The 19,508-nt window shown below is 40.7% G+C and overlaps 2 protein-coding genes across 2 annotated transcripts in view; both read right to left on the bottom strand.

Moving 5' to 3' along the window:
* Positions 1–19,508, bottom strand: part of slc50a1 (solute carrier family 50 member 1) — a 390,175-nt gene that overhangs the window by 257,479 nt on the left and 113,188 nt on the right. The gene's annotated exons all lie outside the window — the stretch shown is intronic.
* Positions 8,323–18,451, bottom strand: she (Src homology 2 domain containing E). The gene is given in 7 exon segments (XM_062423396.1): positions 8,323–11,281; positions 12,153–12,272; positions 13,960–14,114; positions 14,116–14,378; positions 14,619–14,873; positions 16,937–17,063; positions 17,574–18,451. Coding segments are annotated over 7 exon segments (1,554 nt in total). The 5' UTR covers positions 18,015–18,451; the 3' UTR covers positions 8,323–11,088.

Here is a 19,508-nt window from a genome sequence, read left to right as displayed (position 1 = left end):
GCTACTTAGAGGGCTGAGTCCACACACGCTGCAAAGACAAATGTGGAGAAAATGAGGGTGAAGCGAGAGCGAAATTGAATTATCCCGCTAAGACTATTATAGTGATGATCTCTATTTATACAGCTCGCTCAAATGAGGAAGGTTGGAGGGAAAGTAGGGTTGCGTTGTCTCCTCTCTGTGCTCTGCCAAAGAGGCTTTTTGGCTGCAGCTAAGACCTTTTATGCAGAAATATTCTTAAATCAATAATGGAGAGATCCATTGATCTACTGGCAACACCCAATTGGCTCTGTAGTGCCCATAGAACTGAGATATTAATATTGATCCTCCATCTCGCTACAATATTACAGCACTCCGAAAACAAAGACATCCCTACTGTGGACTAAGTGGAGGTGGGAGCTTTATTGTCCCGAGGTTCAATAAACTCTAGTCAAGGATTTGTATCCGTCTTTTTCAGATTTCCACTTATTTCTGTTCTCATAAACAACAACTCCATGATACAAATACTGTGTAATACTAAAATACTCACAAAGGCATTAATAAAAGCTCATTTTGTATGATGGTTGCAAAAATTTAAAATAAGGAGAGAAAAGCAAAATACCTGATGAAAATGGGGAAACAACACTTTTATAAATGACCAATATCAAAACATTGGCATATACATCAAATGTCCAAGAGAGCAATTTTAAGAGTTAAAATAAGTATTTGCAAAATACAGTTACCCGCAAGACAAATACTGAGACACAAAAACACCAACTATTTAAGATAATACTCTGATTTAAAGTGACAGGAGTCTGTGGATCTCTGCGCTAACTGTTTCATATGCAGTGGACCTTATTACAAATATCTTTGCTGCTTAAAGATAATGTATTATCATAGTTCATAATTTGATTAATAGATTCTTAATTCAAATAGGCCTTGAAGGATCATTTCACAGTTGTTCATGTCTGTCTTAAAACAATATTCAGGTGCCCAGATAAACATGGAAACAAGCTTTTTCTTTTTGCACCCATTCTTCCTGTTCATACTGGCCATTAGAAGACCCAATTCTTGTTTTTTGTTACTTTTGTTTAATCTCTTAAAACTCTGCAGACCCTTCAACAAATATATGATCACAAATGTATACTGTGGGACACAAAATTGTTCAATCCCTCAAGATCAAATGTGCAATTTTGTAACTTTACCTATAACTGTTTTTGTAATTCTAGTCCACATTTTAGGGTTACCAAGTGTCCAAAATACACTTGAAGTTTCCATTTAATTTGATGGCACAGTTATGAAAAATGGCATCTTACTGTATGTTTGAATACATCACTGTCAAGGGTTGTTTGTTTTAAATTTTCTAACATAAACTGATGTGTTCCTTTATGTGCTGAGAAAGATCTCCTACTTCTTAGCAAAATAAATCATTTAGAAGCCCACAGGGTAATCTGATGGATGCATTGTCACAAAGCTGGAAAACAAAGCTGCCATTCACACATAGCTCAAGAAAAGTTGACTCCTTTGAGATACACAGTTTTCACAGGGCAGCGACAATGAGTGATGTAACCTTGGTGAACCAATGGGACAAGCAGAAACAGAACATTTTGTCAAACAGTGCGTCATTTTGAAGTCACATTTATTATATATATTAATATGTCATATTAACGAATTGGAACATTTATTTCCTATGCTGTGCACACACACTTGAAGTCACATCAGCACCAATTAAAAGGGGAACATATTAACGTGTTTTTTGACAACTGAAGCTGCAATACTTATATTGGGGATATACTGTACTGTATGGTTTATTTGTATAATTTACAGCCCAAGGACATCAGCTGTTGGATGGATGACAGTATGGATTTATAGATGTGCATATTTCAGGGATTGCAATAAAACAAAGCCTTTGAACTGCATAATGCCTCTCATAACAGTTATTATTTGAGCATTATTTGGCTACCCATAAATCCTGAGGGCGTTTTATCACCAGGCTGAAGCCTGCTGTCTGAGAATATATTATAATATGTGCACATGTGTGAGATAGCATATTGCCTGTCTGATAGAAATACCTGTATCTAGATAACAATTTGAGCTTTTTCCTTATCTTGCATAAGCACAGTTTTATCAATACAGTAAAACATATTTGTTCTCTCTGCAAAAACATTTATTTCCTTGTTCATAGGCATATTTTTCTCAGTTTTTATTGTACTGCAGGCCACATCAGAGGAAGGTATGCTCCATTGTATAAATAACGACATCAGAGCAGCACTGCACTGCTTCAGGAAGTCAACCTTTTTTTTAAATAATACTCTTGGACAAATTCAAAATTAAAACTCTTAACTTTCCAAATGTCTCTTATCTGCCTCTTCTTCTCCAGTGCTTAAGTTTCTATTAAACCTCTGTGCTCTCCCTCTGCTTCCCTCTAATCTCCAGGGCCACACACTGCTGTGTGCCACTACTACTGCTGCACATTCATTCACTCTCTCTCTCTCTCTCTCTCTCTGTCTCTCTCTCTCTCTCTCTCTCTCTCTCTCTCTCTCTCACACACACACACACACACTCACAAACACACACAATCTTGCACAAATCACACATGAGAGCACACTGTTTTACACACGAAATCACACACGGTCTCACATACGAATGTGGGCCTCTGTTGCGAGTCTGCTGTGCATTACTAATCACAGATGGTGCCATATCCGCTGATCTGGTCCTGTTGCTGCTCTGTGTGTTGGGAGTCAGTCCAAAGAGATAGAGAAAACGAGAGAGCCAGATAAAGGCAGAAAGTGACAGAGAGAGAGAGTGAGAGAGAGACAATAGGACGGCTGTTGTAATGTGCACGTTGAGATGCTGCAGAGATCTGCGGTGCAGCAGAAAAGTGATGACAGGCTAACTGACTGAGCAGAACTTTCTAGGCTCTAGCCCTGCCAAGGAAATGATTAGTTGACACTCCCTTACTGCACACATACAGTAAAGTGACAAAAATTCACATTCACGCATGAAAAGAAAAGAGGAAGACAGCAAATAGATCTGTTTCAAAATGCAGCTGATAAAAGTTAATTTAACGTCCTTTTTTGATAAGACTGTTGCACACTGTGCTTCATATCCAGTAACCCCAACATCAGGTCAACTCAGACCAGACCACAGACCTGTTTATTATGCATGGCCTTCTGGGGGAATGACAAGAGACATCCTCCTCACACAACCGGATATATATCCTTGAGCGTCCTTGCACGGCCACTGAAGGTGAGACTCCGTTTGTGTATGTTATCTAAGAAAGTAGTGTTGTGGGCCCATAGGTGTTGAAGTTATGACTTTTCTCAATGTCATTCTATCATCACCAATATTTGCTCTGACGTTGTGATTCGGATATGTTTGTTCTTTAAAATGGTGCATAAACTCACAAACACACGTCTCATCTTTTCATATATGTAAATGTGATATGAAGGTTACAAGCATGGGTGCCATCATTCATCAATGTTAACATCATTCTCTAGCACATGTTGTTTTGTTTTCTTAGTGTATTATAATTATAATTGTTTTGCTTGCCTCTTTGCAGGGGAAGTAATGAGAAATATTACTGTTTTACTACAAGCTAATGCTCCAGGTGTGTGTGTGTGTGTGTGTGTGTGTGTGCGTGCGTGCGTGCGTGCGTGCGTGCGTGTGTGCGTGCGTGCGTGTGTGTGTGTGTGTGTGTGTGACCATGTGCTCATTTTGAGTGTTTCTTCAAGCATGTGTCTGTGTGTGGATTGAGTTTATAGTCTCTGAGGATGATGCTAATCATATTTTCTCCCTTAAGGAAAGATGACTCATTAGTACCCAGCTGCTTATGATGCTCCTTAAAGTGATATTTCATGTTGGTAGTATTATCTCTTTTAATGCACAACCCACCTTTCTTTGAACTCTGGAATGATCAAGAAAATTGAACTGATTGCTCAGTGGAGCCAAATCTTACGCAGCAAGTTCAGAGGAGCCTCACAAACAACACACAGTATTGTCAGTCAATTTAATTTCTATAAGTTAAAAAGAAATTTCAAGCTTAATTAATTTTTAATTAGCTTTACCATTGCTGATATTAAGCATGGAACTAACAGTTACTCTCTCGGCTACTGACTTTTATCTATAAGATGTCAGAAAATGTTGAAAAATGTTTTTAAAGAAAATTATTTTAAAGGCCATGTTGACCTCTTCACATACTTCAAATATTTTTATTTTATTTTATTAATTTAATTTAGTCCACCAATAGTCTAAAAGCCAAACCTTTTACATTAACTATCATATCAGACAAAGAACAGCAGATATTTCTCATAAGTGAGAAGCTGAGACAAGATAACTCGTTTTCAATCCTAGATATGAAAAACATTTAATTCTCAAAATAGCTACCAATTAATTTTGGGAGGGACAGTGACACAGCAATGAAAGAGTCATTTCCTCCAAATTTCACAAATTTAAATTTAAATTTTCACAAATTAACTAATCAATCGACTAATCGTTGCAGCCCTACAAGAACACTTTCCATTTTCCGTTTTGTCTTTATGTATATCTATATGTTCTTTTATCTGTAAAACACTTTGTAAATGTATTTTTGAGTATGATATTTAATTAAAATGATCACTTAAGTCAAACATGAACTCACTGTAAGCCTGCTGTTATAATATCACATGTTTGTTTTGTATGTGTTCATCCATGTTTGTATCTCTTCCACACACTCTATCCGTACTGGTCAAAATGTTTGATCTTTTACTGTTTGTCTATGTGATTGCTCCTAGATGTATTATGGTGAACTGGTAAAGCCCTCTTTGTGCGTGTGTGCGTGTGTGTGTGTGTGTGTGTGTGTGTGTGTGTGTGTGTGTGTGTGTGTGTGTGTGTGTGACAGAGAGAAAGTAAGAGTATGTTGTCGCCATGGGTGATGATGAACAGTTAGTGAGTGCAAGGCAGATGGCCAGGCGTGTGTGAGTGGAATGAGGTGTGTTTGTGTGTGTGGTTATGTGTGCTACAGTATACAGGCAGTGACAAACAGTCTTTTTGCTTGGAGGCACTAAACTGGCCTCTGCCCTTTCACTACTATAGATTGGCTGAAAACATTAAGGCAGCCATAACTCAGCCAATCAGCTGATGTGATTTTCACTTGGCCTGGGGAAAACCCTCGCTGAACAGAAATTAACACCAAATTAGAGCCAACTTACTGAGGTAAAATATGTCCCAATACCCTAATAGCTTTACACTTAACACATACCTCATTTGCTCCAAATGCGCTGCAACAACAGCCTTATCTACTCACTGCACGTCCTCCATAAAGACAAAAAGACCATTTATCTGTCTAAGCTGTTATATACTGTAAAGGAGGCTTTTCCTGTACTGCCTGATGACACATCATTTGTCCTTGATGACAGGATGTAGTTGTTTTAGCTCAACCTGCCTCTCATTAACCTGCCCACTCAATCCAAGACCTCAGTGTTAATGAGAGAGAGCAAGGTAAGTGAGTGATAACACAGTCTCTCTCTCTCTCTCTCTCTCTCTCTCTCTCTCTCTCTCTCTCTCTCTCTCTCTCTCTCTCTCTCTCTGCCTCTCTAAAATAGGCCTATACACTGTAATATAGTGAGTGTGTTTGTGTGTGTGTGTGTGTGTGTGTGTGTGTGTGTGTGTGTGTGTGTGTGTATGCTCATTAACAGACTTCACTATCTGCTGTTTGTGTTGTTTCATGCATTTAATCAATCAGCAGACATGTATGTAAGAAATGTATTAAAATATATTTAATTGCTTTAAATTATTAAAATGTGTTCAAAATATGGCCCATTTCATCTTATTTGCAGCCAAATTAGATTTAAGCAGAGAGCCCCAATAGAAATATATAAAAAGGCTCACTAATAAGTCCATACAGGAATATTACTGAGATACGAGAACACATGGTGTTACTTTATAAAGTAAGGTATCTAAACGCAACATATTGAGAACAACAGACCCATGAACGTCAATGATTTATTTTAGGTTTTAAACCGATAAAACCGATAATATTAGATACAGCATTTGCTGGTGTTTCGGCATTGTGCGCATGTAATATATGGAGTGGGCAATGTTTCCCCACTACATCATTCCGCCGCGCTCGATGCTGTTGTGAAAAAGATGGTGACACAGCAATGAAAGAGTCATTTTCTCCACCTCTGCCTCTTCTCAGCATCTAACCACTCCTTTTGTTTTCACACTCACTCCTTCATCACTTTCAAGAAACCCATTCCCTGGATACACAAAACGCACGGTGGTTTTGGCCCTGTAAAGGTGACGATGCATACAAAAGCGCATCGATGGAGCCATTAGGCGAAGAAGTTAGGTTACTCACCTCCAGCAATGGCGAGGAGAGCCAGCAGCAGCAGCTGAGGCCAGACGTCCATCATCATACGTGCGTCCGAGCGCTCTCCGAACCCGAAAGGTGTACACCGGAGGCCACCCAAAGCACACCCGCAGTGTTACTCCCCTCCTCCTCGCTATCCAAACCTTTTCCTTCACTCTCTACCTGGCATGGTGACGTCAGAGCTGTCCGTCGGTCCACACTTCTTCTCGGTAGATAGGGTAAAATATAAATATCTCGGCGGACCCAGGTAAGCTCTGCGCTGGGTCGTGTGGTCTGTTGCTGGCTGTCCGTGCTGAACACCGCTCAGCGATGCGACGCGGAGGAGAGGCGGGGGTGGAGCGGGAGGAGGGGAGGGGGAATGGGGGGTGGAGGATGTGGCATACCTTAGAGGCTCCACAGACCAGACAGCGATGCCAGTGTCTTCCCCACACAAAGTCACATATCACCATATAATAGTCAGTGCTCTTGGGCGCGTTCAGAGTGTTTGTGGTGCTCAACAGTGACTTTATGGTGACCTTGTCAAACTCTTTCATCTCTATCAGCTTTATCTTTAGCCTCAGGCCAAATAGTTGTATGATATTTCATATCATCTCAAATTTAGCAGAGTACACTTTTTTGTCAGGCATCATAAGAACATTTAAGGGATAGTATATTTTGCCTAGATGCAAAATGGATGACTCTAAATATAATTGTTTAGAGTAACACAATCAAAGGTAGCTGTGTGTCCAGGTGTTTCTCTCACTGCCCTGGTTTCCATGTGTTTCTCACCTCACATCTGAGCCCATTAAAATAACCTCACACCACCTTATCTTTCCAGGACTGACTGACCATAATGTAATCATTATTCTGTGAACAATCCCTCTAAATGTACCCTCTAAAAGCTGGAGGGGATATGTCTTGTCTGTTTTTTATTGTTTCTACTTCAAATGTTCCCCCAAAGTGACCTCTAATCCCAATACACAAAGTCAAGCATGCAAGAGCCAAACAGAAAAGGGGGGGGCGCGCGGGGGGGGGGGGGGGGGGGGGGGGGGGGGGCGCAGGGCAGGTGCAGAGGACGGAGTGCAGCCAGATAGACACAAGTTAGGATGAATATAGGCACTTGCTGCTCCACTCTGCTCACTGGGCAGTCAGTGCTGAGATTTGGGTACAAGATAATAGGAGAACTATGACAATTGATTTGGATGATGAGGGGAGGAGGGAATGCAGCAAATAAAGAGGGGTACCAGACACACACACAAAAAACAGTAGGGAGGGAGGGGAAGGGTGTCAGAAAAGTGTGGGAGGCAGGGAGAGAGGGATGCATGGATGGAGGGGGAGTAAACAAAGTAAATAGGAGCGAAGGGTGGAGGGAGGAGGCAGTTGCCGTGGTGACTAAGAGAAACCAGAAAGCTCTAAGAGGAAACGACCTGTTTCTCCTTCATTTTGTCTATTTTCATCACCCACACACACAAAGAAGAGTACACATGCACAGCTGGCGCACACACACATACAGTCATGCATAAATGCACACAATGCATACACACACGCACGCACATACACACATGTACATAGGCATGCAAACAGGAAAACTCTTTCACAGTAATGTCTTCCTCTCTCATGCTATCTTTATACACTCTTCCTTTCGCCCTCTCTCCCTCTCTCCCTCTCTCCGTACAACCCTTCCTTTTCTCCCTCTCTACCTCTCCTCTGCAGTGAATGAGCTGACCTGACAGTGCTCCTCCTCTGCACTGAGTGCTGTGAGTCTCTCTCTGAATTATTTAAAAGCTGGGACCCCCACGAGTGCTTGTCTTCCCCTAACACCCCCTCACGGTCCCTCTCTCTCTCTTTTTTGCTCTGTCCCTTCCTCTCCGACTGTCATTCTGTCTTCTGTTGGCTTAAATTATTTCCTGTGGTTCTGTCATATCTGGGCAACACTTTGATTACCGTTGTCTGAATCACAGGCTGATTAATAGTGTAGGACTCAGCAAATTAAAAGGAAGGATTATTTGCAGTGGTCAGATGTAACCAAGTAAATTTACTTCATTACATTTTAGAGGCAATATTATACTTTTATTTCACTACATACATTAGAAAATGTATGATATTCTTACAAAACATGATGTTCTGTACGGCACAAAAAGTATGTTAGCTCCAACTTGCAACAATTAAATGGTGATTACATATTTATGCATCAACAATAATAGTGAAAATAATACAATATAACAGTGACATTATACTACATAATGAGTGATTTAATACTTTAAGCACATTTTGAATGCAGGACTTTAACTTGTAACAGAGCATTTTTAGTTTTTAGTGTTGCTACTTTACGTACTTAATTCATCACTAACTAGTTAAAAAATGTCCACAATGCAGAATGATACATATTATGCATAAGAATGATGTTAGAAACCAGGAATATAAAATTGGATGGAGACCAAATTCAACACTCCCAAAAACAGACTGAAAAACACTAGAAGAATCGTACGTCTGACACCTCGGGCTTACTGTTTATTTTGACCTACTTTGTGATTTAATTAAGAGAACATAGAGAACTAACTACAACAGATCACACGGATGGAAGGAAGGGTGACGGTTAGCAGTGTCTGTTGTTGTGTAATACCATTTGTGACACGTTTGTGGACAGAAGGATGGCCAAGTTTAGAGATGGCTCCCCCTGAAAACATGAAAACCTGGGTGCAAATGTATGAAAAAACTGCCTCGCTGAAGTGTCTTTGAGCAACAAACACATTTGTTCTGGAGTCGACCATGCACTCTGAACCCTGACGAGTGGTCGTGTAATCAATAGAGTACAACAAAAATCTGATTTGTGAGCTGACAATAACAGCAGTGAATTACTTATCACTTACTAGACTTTTTGTCTGCTCTGACATTACATGTTGCCATTCTCCATTCACAAACCGAACGGGCTATTCTGTGGGGGAGTTATATTGCTACTATGGCCACGGTTATTCATAGCTCATTTTATATTGCAGTCTGTCTCTCCTCCCTCTTTTCTCTTATTTCTCTCTCCTCCCTCTCCTCAATCCCTGTAGAGATGGCCCAACCTCACTCTAACTAATCACCATGGCAACCTGGTAATCCCTGAACAGAAAAAGTCTCTCTCTATCGCTCTCTCTCTCTCTCTCTCTCTCTCTCTCTCTCTCTCTCTCTCACTCACACACACACACACACACACACACACACACACACACACACACACACACACACACACACAACAGGGCTGCATGCACACATGGGCACATTCACACTCGCACACACACACACACACACACACACATCACCCACACACTGACTCTCTAAGTGATGCAAAAAAATACACATTTACTGGTAAGACATATCTTACCACAAACATGTGCTTCCATGCTTCCATCCATTGTGGGGATAAAGCTTATGTGTGTGTGTGTGTGTCTGTGTTGGCAAGGTTTTAAATACACCACCGTTTGGGGAAAAAAGGTTGTGTGAGTAAATGCTATTTGTGTGAACGCTATCTATCTTTGCATTTTGTATGCGTGCTCAAATGTGTGCTCATGTTTGAATGTGTGAGCATGTGTGAGGTTGCGTGTGTGTGTGTAACTGTAATTGATTTCACACTCAGGTCAATGGTTTTACAGCTACATCAGAAGAGCACACAGATTCATCCTGGTTAGATTCTCATCTCTGTTTCAGTGGCTTTTCCCCTGAAACCTTGCCTTGACTTGTGCTAGCAGCTTATCTATTAATAAAATGGTTTGTCTTCAGTTAAACTCAAATTTCCTTTATTTGCTGAATAAATGTCTCACAACAATAATATACAGCCCACATCATGGTGTGGTTGAAATAAATCGGACAATATCCAACAATCACCTCATACATACATCATTTATGCATATTTAGGTTAAGGTAGGGCTCACAATAAGTAAGATAGCTTTTTCATAACGTCATATTTAGATTACAGCGAGGGCACAAGAATCGACATGATATTCACATATTTATTTGTGCACTTAAACATTTTTGCCTATTGGGTACTGTAATGTTATAAGACCCCTCCCACTACACTAATTCTAATCATCTAATCAATACAGCTCTTTCTCTTGACAGACAGAGTGGTTGGCAAATGACCCTTATTTTCACCATGGATCGATAGGGTGATTGACATGTCAGATGGATGAATAAATATACTCCAATCAGGTGTATTGATCTTATAGACCAAAGCCTAACTGACAGGCATGGTGCTAATCGATTATATCAGCACCTCTGTGTTTATCATAAGCCTCTGCACTTTCTTTGAAATTTTAAATTGATTACATTAAATGCAGTGCATTGTTTTAGGTATTGCAGAAATCAGTTTGGTTTGCATGGTATTTACAGTCTGTGAAGTCCGTCAATGGGCAAATACACTCAGCAGTGGAAGAAGGGATGGTTTTCCTGTATCTGTAAATGAATTCAGTATAGCCCGTGTGTGCCTGCTGTTGTGTGTTTTGTTGATTTTAGACTGCAAACTGGCAGCACTGCAAAAATATGAAATTCTGGTCATTGTAGTATCTGATTTGACCACTAGGTGGCGCATGTAGACAGCGCAAACATGCCCAAAGTTAATAATATAGATTTATTTAAGTAGTACACCAGAGAATCCCAAGCAGCATGTCTTTGAGTATGTGTGTATGCACATGTATTAGCAAGTTTATGTGTGTGTATCTGTGCGCGTTTGTGCATATATGTGTCATATGTATCTCGTGTGCATTTGTGTCCCAATGTGTTTATTTGTCGTCTGTGCATGGTCAGTGTGACCTGAGCACAGGATGCTGCAGGGTCATGTGCTCCGCTCCGGTGAAAGGCAGTCTGTGCGTGTGGTAGTGGTGGACCAGCTCGGGGATACTGGAGAAGACACAGCTACTCTGATCCAGTGTGTAGCCCAAGCCCTTACTGCTCTTAGTCTGGGCCACAATGATGTGCACACAATTCTGGCTGGTCCTAATGGAGGAGGAAACAGAGAGAGACACACAAAATATTGTCAGCTGAAATACTGTCAGGCTAGCAAGTAGTAGTTACATAGCCCCAGTTACAGCTAAGAATATTAAGACGATAAGAAACAGAAGCATTATATAGATGTCATAATTAAAGGATTTGCTCTTTTATCTGTCTTTCCCTAAATGAGGCTGGGCGTTTTCCAAGTTCAGTGGATGTGTAAATTGAGTTAATGATGTAGACTCTCAAATGAATGAGCAGCGTGCAACAAATGTGCACTCAGGCGTATGCACACACACGCGCACACACACAATTCTCCTAAAGAACCTGTTCCTGGCACACTTAACAGTAGTGTCTTCTCCACAAATGACACACATCTCATGCATGAACACCTCAGAGATTGCCACAATAATGCCAGATACTCCAGCTCCTTAGTTATATCATAATATAGTCAAACAGTGTTAAAGGCAAAATCAGTGAACACCAACACCTAAACGCATTTTCCAAAATTGATGCATTCTTATTTATTCTATTGAATACACTATATAACAGGATACGTGCCATAACTGTGACTGTTTTTGAACCGACAGGAGGACATGTGGCATAATAAAAGGAAAAAAAAAAATCAGAGGGCCATATTTTAGATTCCCAATGTCACCATTATAACTCTACCGAAGTAGAACTGAGATCATGATGTGGCAAAACAAAGGGGGATAAAAATAGCAACATAAATAAATATGGACATGTTGCATTATAAAGCATGCCTGTTCTGTGCTCAACAAACACACGCATGCGCACACACATACGCACACACACACTCACACACTCACACATTCACACGCACGCACAAAGGCGAAACACACATCTGTGCACTCACTTCAGAGCGATGGAGTACTTGCTGGTTCCTGATTCGCTGTCTCTCACCAGGAAGCTGGCTTCCCTGCAGCGCTGCAGCTGAGCCTCAGCCTGCTGCCGACTCACACTGCCATGGTACCAGCTTGGAGAGGCGGGGTGGGTGGGAGGGTGGGGGGGAGGGGAGGGGAGGGAGGAGGGGAGATTCAGAAAGAGACAGAAGATCAGTGACATATAGCACAGTGACATATGGAAATAAGTCAGATGTCAAGTTAATGATAGGTGATGATGGTGAGAGAGAGAGACGGAGAGAGAGAGAGAGAGAGAGAGAGAGAGAGAGAGAGAGAGAGAGAGAGAGAGAGAGAGAGAGAGAGAGAGAGAGAGAGAGACAGATAGAGAGAGAGAGACAGAAAGAGAGAGAGAGAGAGAGAGAGAGAAACAGCCCAACAAAGATTTACAGTCACCGTAAATCAGACAGATTTATGTTGAGGACTGAATGCATTTACAGTTTCAAAGGTGAACTTGAGAGGCCAAACAGATAAGTAAATGCGTAAACAAAATGCATGTGTCTGTGCAGAGGGTCGAGGGAGGCCTATTAAGACACAAGGTGGTGCTGACAGTGGCTACAGGCTAGAGCCATATATAAACAGGCTGTATGTGGCCTTAATGCCAGGAGGCAAAACACACTGACATTCAGCCACAACATGAGAGGAACAAATGCTAACATACTCTGAGTATGTTCCTCACATGTTCCATTTGAACAGAAAGGCCATGCTTAGTGAGATGAGGGAAAAGGAAGGTTTAAAGTTAAAACGAGGTCTCTCCTGTCTATTCAATCAAACCTCACCTCAAGGGTGAACTCTCCATCCAGAGCTAGCACCTCATTCGGAGAGAGTGTGCTTCAAGGGTTGCTGCTAGCTAACACTCTCAGAAATATATAACCAATTTCACTAAATATTTCCTGCAGTGCCATGTTTAATATATTATATGTGACATTTTGGCCAAGAACACTGGCAGCATTTGGACTGTATTTGACCTTGTGAGCCATCACATTAAATATTGATGTAAATCTGCTTGATTGCTTCACAACTTTCATTAAGGCGAAATAAATTTGCAGCCAACACTGAAGAGTGCATTTTTTTCAGTGCAAACATAGCTAAATCTGTCTGTGTTTTTACAGGCAGGGGGACAAGAATTTCCACTTTACTCTGTAGAGTTAATGAGAAATGTGGTGTTAATTTTGATAAGTACTAACAATACAATGTTTCAGCACTCAGCTAATTTCCTTAATTCCCTCTACTCACTAATCTTGTTCAGGGTTGCAGGGGATGTTGTTGACCATTTCAACATGAAGCAGGAAGGATAGTCAGAAGGGATATTACAAATGTATCAAAAGTTTAATACACGTTTAAACTCTTGTTTCCAATTCATCTGACCTGTATGTTTTTGTACTATGGGAGCAGTCTGGATTTGAATCCAGGACTTGTTTGCTATATAGAGAACTATGTACTATATATATATATATATATATATATATTTAAATTGATCATATTAACTGTTATTTATACCAAAATATGTACAAATGTGTTCCTAGTCAGTACGGGTCCATTAATTCTTATACAATGATGTAAAATAGATTCAAATATTTTCAATTTTTTTGCTAATATTGACATTTTGAGTCTTTAATTGTGTTGATATATTTTCTGAAAATGTACAGTATCTTGTGAACATGGCATCAACATCAAATAATCAATTCATTGCATACCTTCCCCTTTGTGATGTTACCTGTATGCCTATAATAGTGTGTACAGATGTGTATTCTCTTTCCTTACCTCTGCTTCTCCAGCGGCAAGTTTGGCTCCACTTTGGCTGCCTCCCCATCCAGTGGGGCTCCAGGGGAGGTAGGTGAGGGAGGTGAAAGTTTGTTGGGGCTGGAGGAGGGTGAGAGGGGTGAGAGTTTGAGGGTGGGGAAGGAAGGAGAAGGGGGGTGTGAGAGGGGAGAGTTTGAGGATAGGAGAGGAGGGAAAGGAGGGAGAAGAGGAGGAGGATGAAGAAGAGGATACAAGTGTTTTGTGGTTCCAGCTCTTCTGTCTCAGAGTGTGTTGCTGCTGCTGCTGCTGCTGCTGCTGCTGCTGTTGCTGCTGCTGCTGCTGCTGCTGTTGTTGTTGTTGCTGCTGCTGCTGTGGCTGCTGCTGGCCAGTGGTTGAACCATTCTCTTTACTGGGAGAACAATCCACTGCCTCAAACTGAGCTGGAGGAAGCAGGAGAGACAAAATCAACCGTTCATAATAACGTTCTATCAAAGCTTGCCAGGACTACCAAAGTAAACACATCTCTGGAAATCGATTCAGCAGGATTGTTTTGTTTCCTCTCTAAAGCAAACATAAAACTGTTGTGGCATTACTGTACAAATAAAAGTCATAGCATCCTTCCTCCACACCCTAACCACCCCTCACCACCCTTCCCATCATCCCTATTTCCCTTTCTCTACCTGACAGAGCTCTAACAATGTCCTCCTTTCTCCACTCCCAGGGCAGTTCGTACTCTCCAGCAGGACGGACATCAGACTCTGGCCGTGTGACAGGGATCCACACCCCCTCACTGCCGCCCTCCTGTCCGCCTTCATATGGTGTGTCATAGATATTTGGGGGCGTGGGCTTGCCCTCCTCTCCTTTCCCCTTTCTCTGGCCTCGGTCCAGGAGAACACACACTTTCAGGAGGTCCTTGGAGCCCCGTCTGCGAACCTCTACAGCAACACAATCATGTGATTTGTTCATTTTCACATGTAGATGTTTTCTGGTCTCATATTTGACAAAGCAGTAGTGGGACCTAACATAGTACATTTACTCAAGTACATAAGTACTTAGAGTAGAGGGAAATATTGCATTTTTTGCTCCACTACATCTGTCTGACACCTATACTTACTAGTTAGTTTGCAGATTATTCTTTTACATACAACTAGTAACTAGTAACTATTTGAAATACTTCTGTATAATATAAACTGTATGATGATATCATTAACATATTGATTAACTTTTTGTACATTTTTCTGATGATACTTTCTTCAGAATGCAGGACTTTTACTTGTGATTAAGTATTTTTATGTTGAGGTGTTACTACTTTAACTTGAGTAAAGTTTCTCAGGCATGCCCTGATAGACTACCGGTTAAGATGCATGTTACATAACCACAACATCTAACATCTGATTGCGGCAGTGGACGAGTCTGTCTGCACTTTTGACTGTCAAACAAAGGCAAAGTTTGTAAGTTTGCAAGTGCAAATGCAAAAAATGATGTCAATGTTCTGAGTACTTCTTTCACAACAGCCAGACACTGATGTTATACCGAGCCAGCCAGACCTAATGACTAGATATGGATCTGTTTTCTAGGTAAAAATGGCAATAGTTGTGTACATTAACCTTACACAAACAAATTCAAAGACAGTTTTTGGCAAAGTAAGCTTCTCCTGTGCTTACTGTATATTATTCAGTGACAGTGACTGGATACAGTAGACTCATTTTGTAAAATAGCCATGTCTTGAGACAATAGTGTAAGTGTGCTCCCCCTCTCTCGTGTGACCTTTTATGATTCTTTACATTATTCATGTGTGAAATAATTAAGTTTTCACCAAAATAACTGAGAAATTGTTATCAGTTATGCATTTCTTTATCTAAAACTAATTTGCTTGGTTGTGAACCATCTAACATATCACTTATCTTTGGACAAAATGTGTGTCATGACAAGCACTTAAATATTTTAAGGGAATTTGACTTGTTGTGTTTCTTTGCTGTCCGACAGGTAGCCTGTGTGTCTGCGCTATTGTGTGACCAAACAATGGAGTTACAGGAAGGAAAGGTCAACACAGCTGCTGATTGGCTGACTGACTAGCCACTTCCTGACTGCTGGGAAGTGATTGGGCGAGACCAGGTGGGGGGGCTGTAGGTTTTGGGATGGTGTGAGGGGGGTCTTTTGATTCTTTTTACACATAAGTGACTATAAAGTATTGTGTGTGTGTGTGTGCCTGCGCGCGTGTGTGTGTGTGCATGCGTATTTGTCTATGTGTAGAGGGGGGGCACTGGGGCCAACTTCCTATCAAGAGAATGGGGCAAAGGAAACAGAGGCAGGAGACAGGAAGTTGGAAGAGGAAGCTGCACCCATTGTCCCTGCACAACACTGTTCCTATAGCAACCGCCAGCGGGGAGGGAAGTCAGTGTGCAGACTGAGGGTCTAGTTTGGCTCTTTGTCCCTTTAAATGTCCCTTTAGTAAGAATGTGAGATAGTGTGGGGACAAACAAACTGAGCTTAAGTATGTAAAACGTTTTCCTTGGCTTGCATAATATTACAGAATCATGAACTTGATCAGCTCAAAAAAGCTGAAATACAAATTGCTTTAAGAGATAAATCAACATTGTCAGCAGGCAAACTTCAGTCCAGACACCACTTAACTGTTTGATATGTTTGAATCTCTTATATCTCAAAATAAGTGTTGACAGTGTGAAGGAAGCTCTTTGGGCTGTGCATCCCTGTCATGTGTTTGCATTTTTTCTACAGTCAGTATGGCTGCCTTAACTTAATCAGATTTTTGATACTGCATATGAACTTAAGGTTTGCTTTAATTTACTTTTACTTTAATTTACTTTAATTTCTTTTAATTTTCTTTTTAAAGGCAATCTCTAAGAAAACAGAGCAGAGCAGAATCAAAAATAGACTGGTTTGAAATAACCACAGTCAGGAAGCCCTTCTATAGTCACCAGAAACGTTGTGTGTTAAGCAGGGAGACTGACCCTGAACCCTGTCTGTCTGATCTCACCTGTGATGATGACCTGGGCATCATAGGGCTCCATGTAACCATCATTCATTCCTGCTCTCTCAGCCTCCCTCTGCTCCTTGGTTTTCTCTGCATCAAAAGGATCTGCATAGTCCTCCAGGATAATCAGCTGTGAGACGGAAAAAAAACAGTCAGAAAGCACAATGCTGGGCTGCTACCTATTCAGATGTTACCTTTATATGGAGACAACAGAGCAGGGGGGGGGGGGGGGGGGGGGGGGAATCAGTGTGTCTCTCTGTGGTGTCCATGACTGATTGACAAGTAATGGAGGAACAAGCGGAAATACTTTTGCAAAGAGGTCAGCGCATTGTGTTTGCCCGTTTGATCTGTAACAATGTAGTGAAACTGCATTGTACTCTTTTGAGAGAGCTGGAAACTGAATACAGGGTTATGAACCAAGATGGGAAGGGAAAACACAAAGGAAAGCACTGACCTCAAGCACAATGAAATGTGTTTTGCACTTTATATTGACTTTTAGTCTGCATGCAGCTATGCACCTCAGCTTGGTTTGGTTTGATTCTAAAATAAAGAGCAAATAAATAGCAGATGAAACATGAACATCAAAAGTTGGTGCATGGGATTTGTATTAGCTGTGCTTCCATCCCCAGAAATTACTCACCGTTGTTTTAATGTCAGACTTTCCCTTTTCGCTCTCGGGCATCTTCTGTTCACTTATCCCGTTGAGTTTGGGGGTCTTGTCTTGCTTGTCCACTTTGATCATCCTGCTGATGTACGCTTGTGCCAGACTAGAGGTCCTGACCGGACGGTTCTCATCTGATGTTTCGATCTTGGAGTTCTTGCGACCTTTTCCAGGTGTGAGAGTATCCCAGACTGTCCCACCAGATCCTGTGTTGTTACGACCCAACTCTGTAGCCGAATTTTTCCTATTTCTCCCTGCCAGTAGACCCCCCACTCCGCCATCTTTACGCTGATTTCCCTTCAGACTGTCTCGAGAAAATGAAGGTTTGGGACGTGTTTGGGGACCAGATTCGGAGGCCGAGCGTACCCGTTCATTCCCGTTCTTCAGGTTTATGGGGAAATCTTTGAACCATTTTGCCATGATTGTCAAAGTATCAACACTTCTCAAAGATTTAAAACTTAACTAATCTGATGTATTTTACACGCTCTTGTATTACCTGCCCTTCGAGGACTCAACTATTTAAAATTTTAACCGTGCGCAACAGCACCAACTTTACGCACAAATATTTTACGCACGCCTCAGTTTAAGTAATCGCGTTTAACTCATATAAGCCCACTTTACGATGTTAAACTAATTTCTAGCGTCTGAACCTCCCTGACAACTTCTGATGCGTCTTCGAAGTCATTGGACAGTGACCTTCTGATGGTGTCACCCTGCACCTGCAGTAACAACTATCCCTGCAGCTTGAAAAGTAGCCTCTGCAAAGCGTAAACTCGAAAAAATTGGAAGTTTTTCTTTGAACCCAGTAAAGATCCCATTCCCGGAGCGTGAGATGATTCGTCTAGTTATTCGACCGAGCGAAGAGATGAGACTGAGAGAAAAGTTGTGTGACTGTGGGATGTCGCTGGAGTTTGGGGAGTGGCTGTGTGGACTGGGCGGGGTCCTGAACTGGATCCTCTGCAACTTCCAAGTTTTATCAGCAGCGGCCTAATGTCAATGAACTCATGACATTAAACAAATAAGGATTCAACACGAGAAAGTTACAGTAAGGTATTTTGCATCTCTCAGTTAGGAACCAGGAGTCACTGGAAGTTACTCACGTTTTATATAAATTCACAATGCAACAATCTATACACTGGAATAAATCTTAATCTAATGTGAACTCTGAACTGATACTCTGAAAAAAAACTTTTATTTATCTTATTTTATTGTTTATTTAACAGGACAAAGCTCGGTATATTCATAGAAATCGCTAAAAGTTCATTTTATTTGTATGTCTCAGGGTACTTTTTAAATGAGATTTGCAAAATGCCCTCTTATAAAATTACTTTTTTCTTTTTATTCAACCCATTCAAACCTCAAAGAGATACAAAATGTAAGGAGTTACAAACCCAATATCAAAAAACCCCAAAAACGACTAAATCAGAATCAAATAGAAATTCAATGATAGAATAATGGACACAAACAAATCATGTGGAAGATTGCATCATTGAAACAACCTAAATATCACCAGGGTTGGGAAGGTTACTTTGGAAATGTAATAGGTTACATATTACTAGTTACCCTATTTAAAATGTAATAAGTAACGTAACTATTTCAATTATTTAATCAAAAGTATAATGTAACTTAATACATTTGATAGTTTTTTTTATTACTTTTCTAATTTTCTAACAAATGTTTTCAGCTGTTACGGTAAGTGTTCTCATTAAGCCCTACAGATTCAGTTAAGGTGTTTTTCATGGATACTGGCATGCATAAGGTAGATTATTTCTTATAAAGTAAGATTTATATCTCATTTGAAAATGTATTCATTAGTTCATGTAGATTTTGGAATATAAAATAAATATATTTTATGAAAAAAGTCAAAAGTCTGGCATGGGATTGACTGGTAATGTGACACAATTTAAGCCCATG

The sequence above is a fragment of the Scomber scombrus genome, chromosome 7, assembly GCF_963691925.1.
Source record: "Scomber scombrus chromosome 7, fScoSco1.1, whole genome shotgun sequence".
NCBI lineage: Eukaryota > Metazoa > Chordata > Actinopteri > Scombriformes > Scombridae > Scomber > Scomber scombrus.
This window is presented reverse-complemented; position numbering and strand designations above follow the sequence as displayed.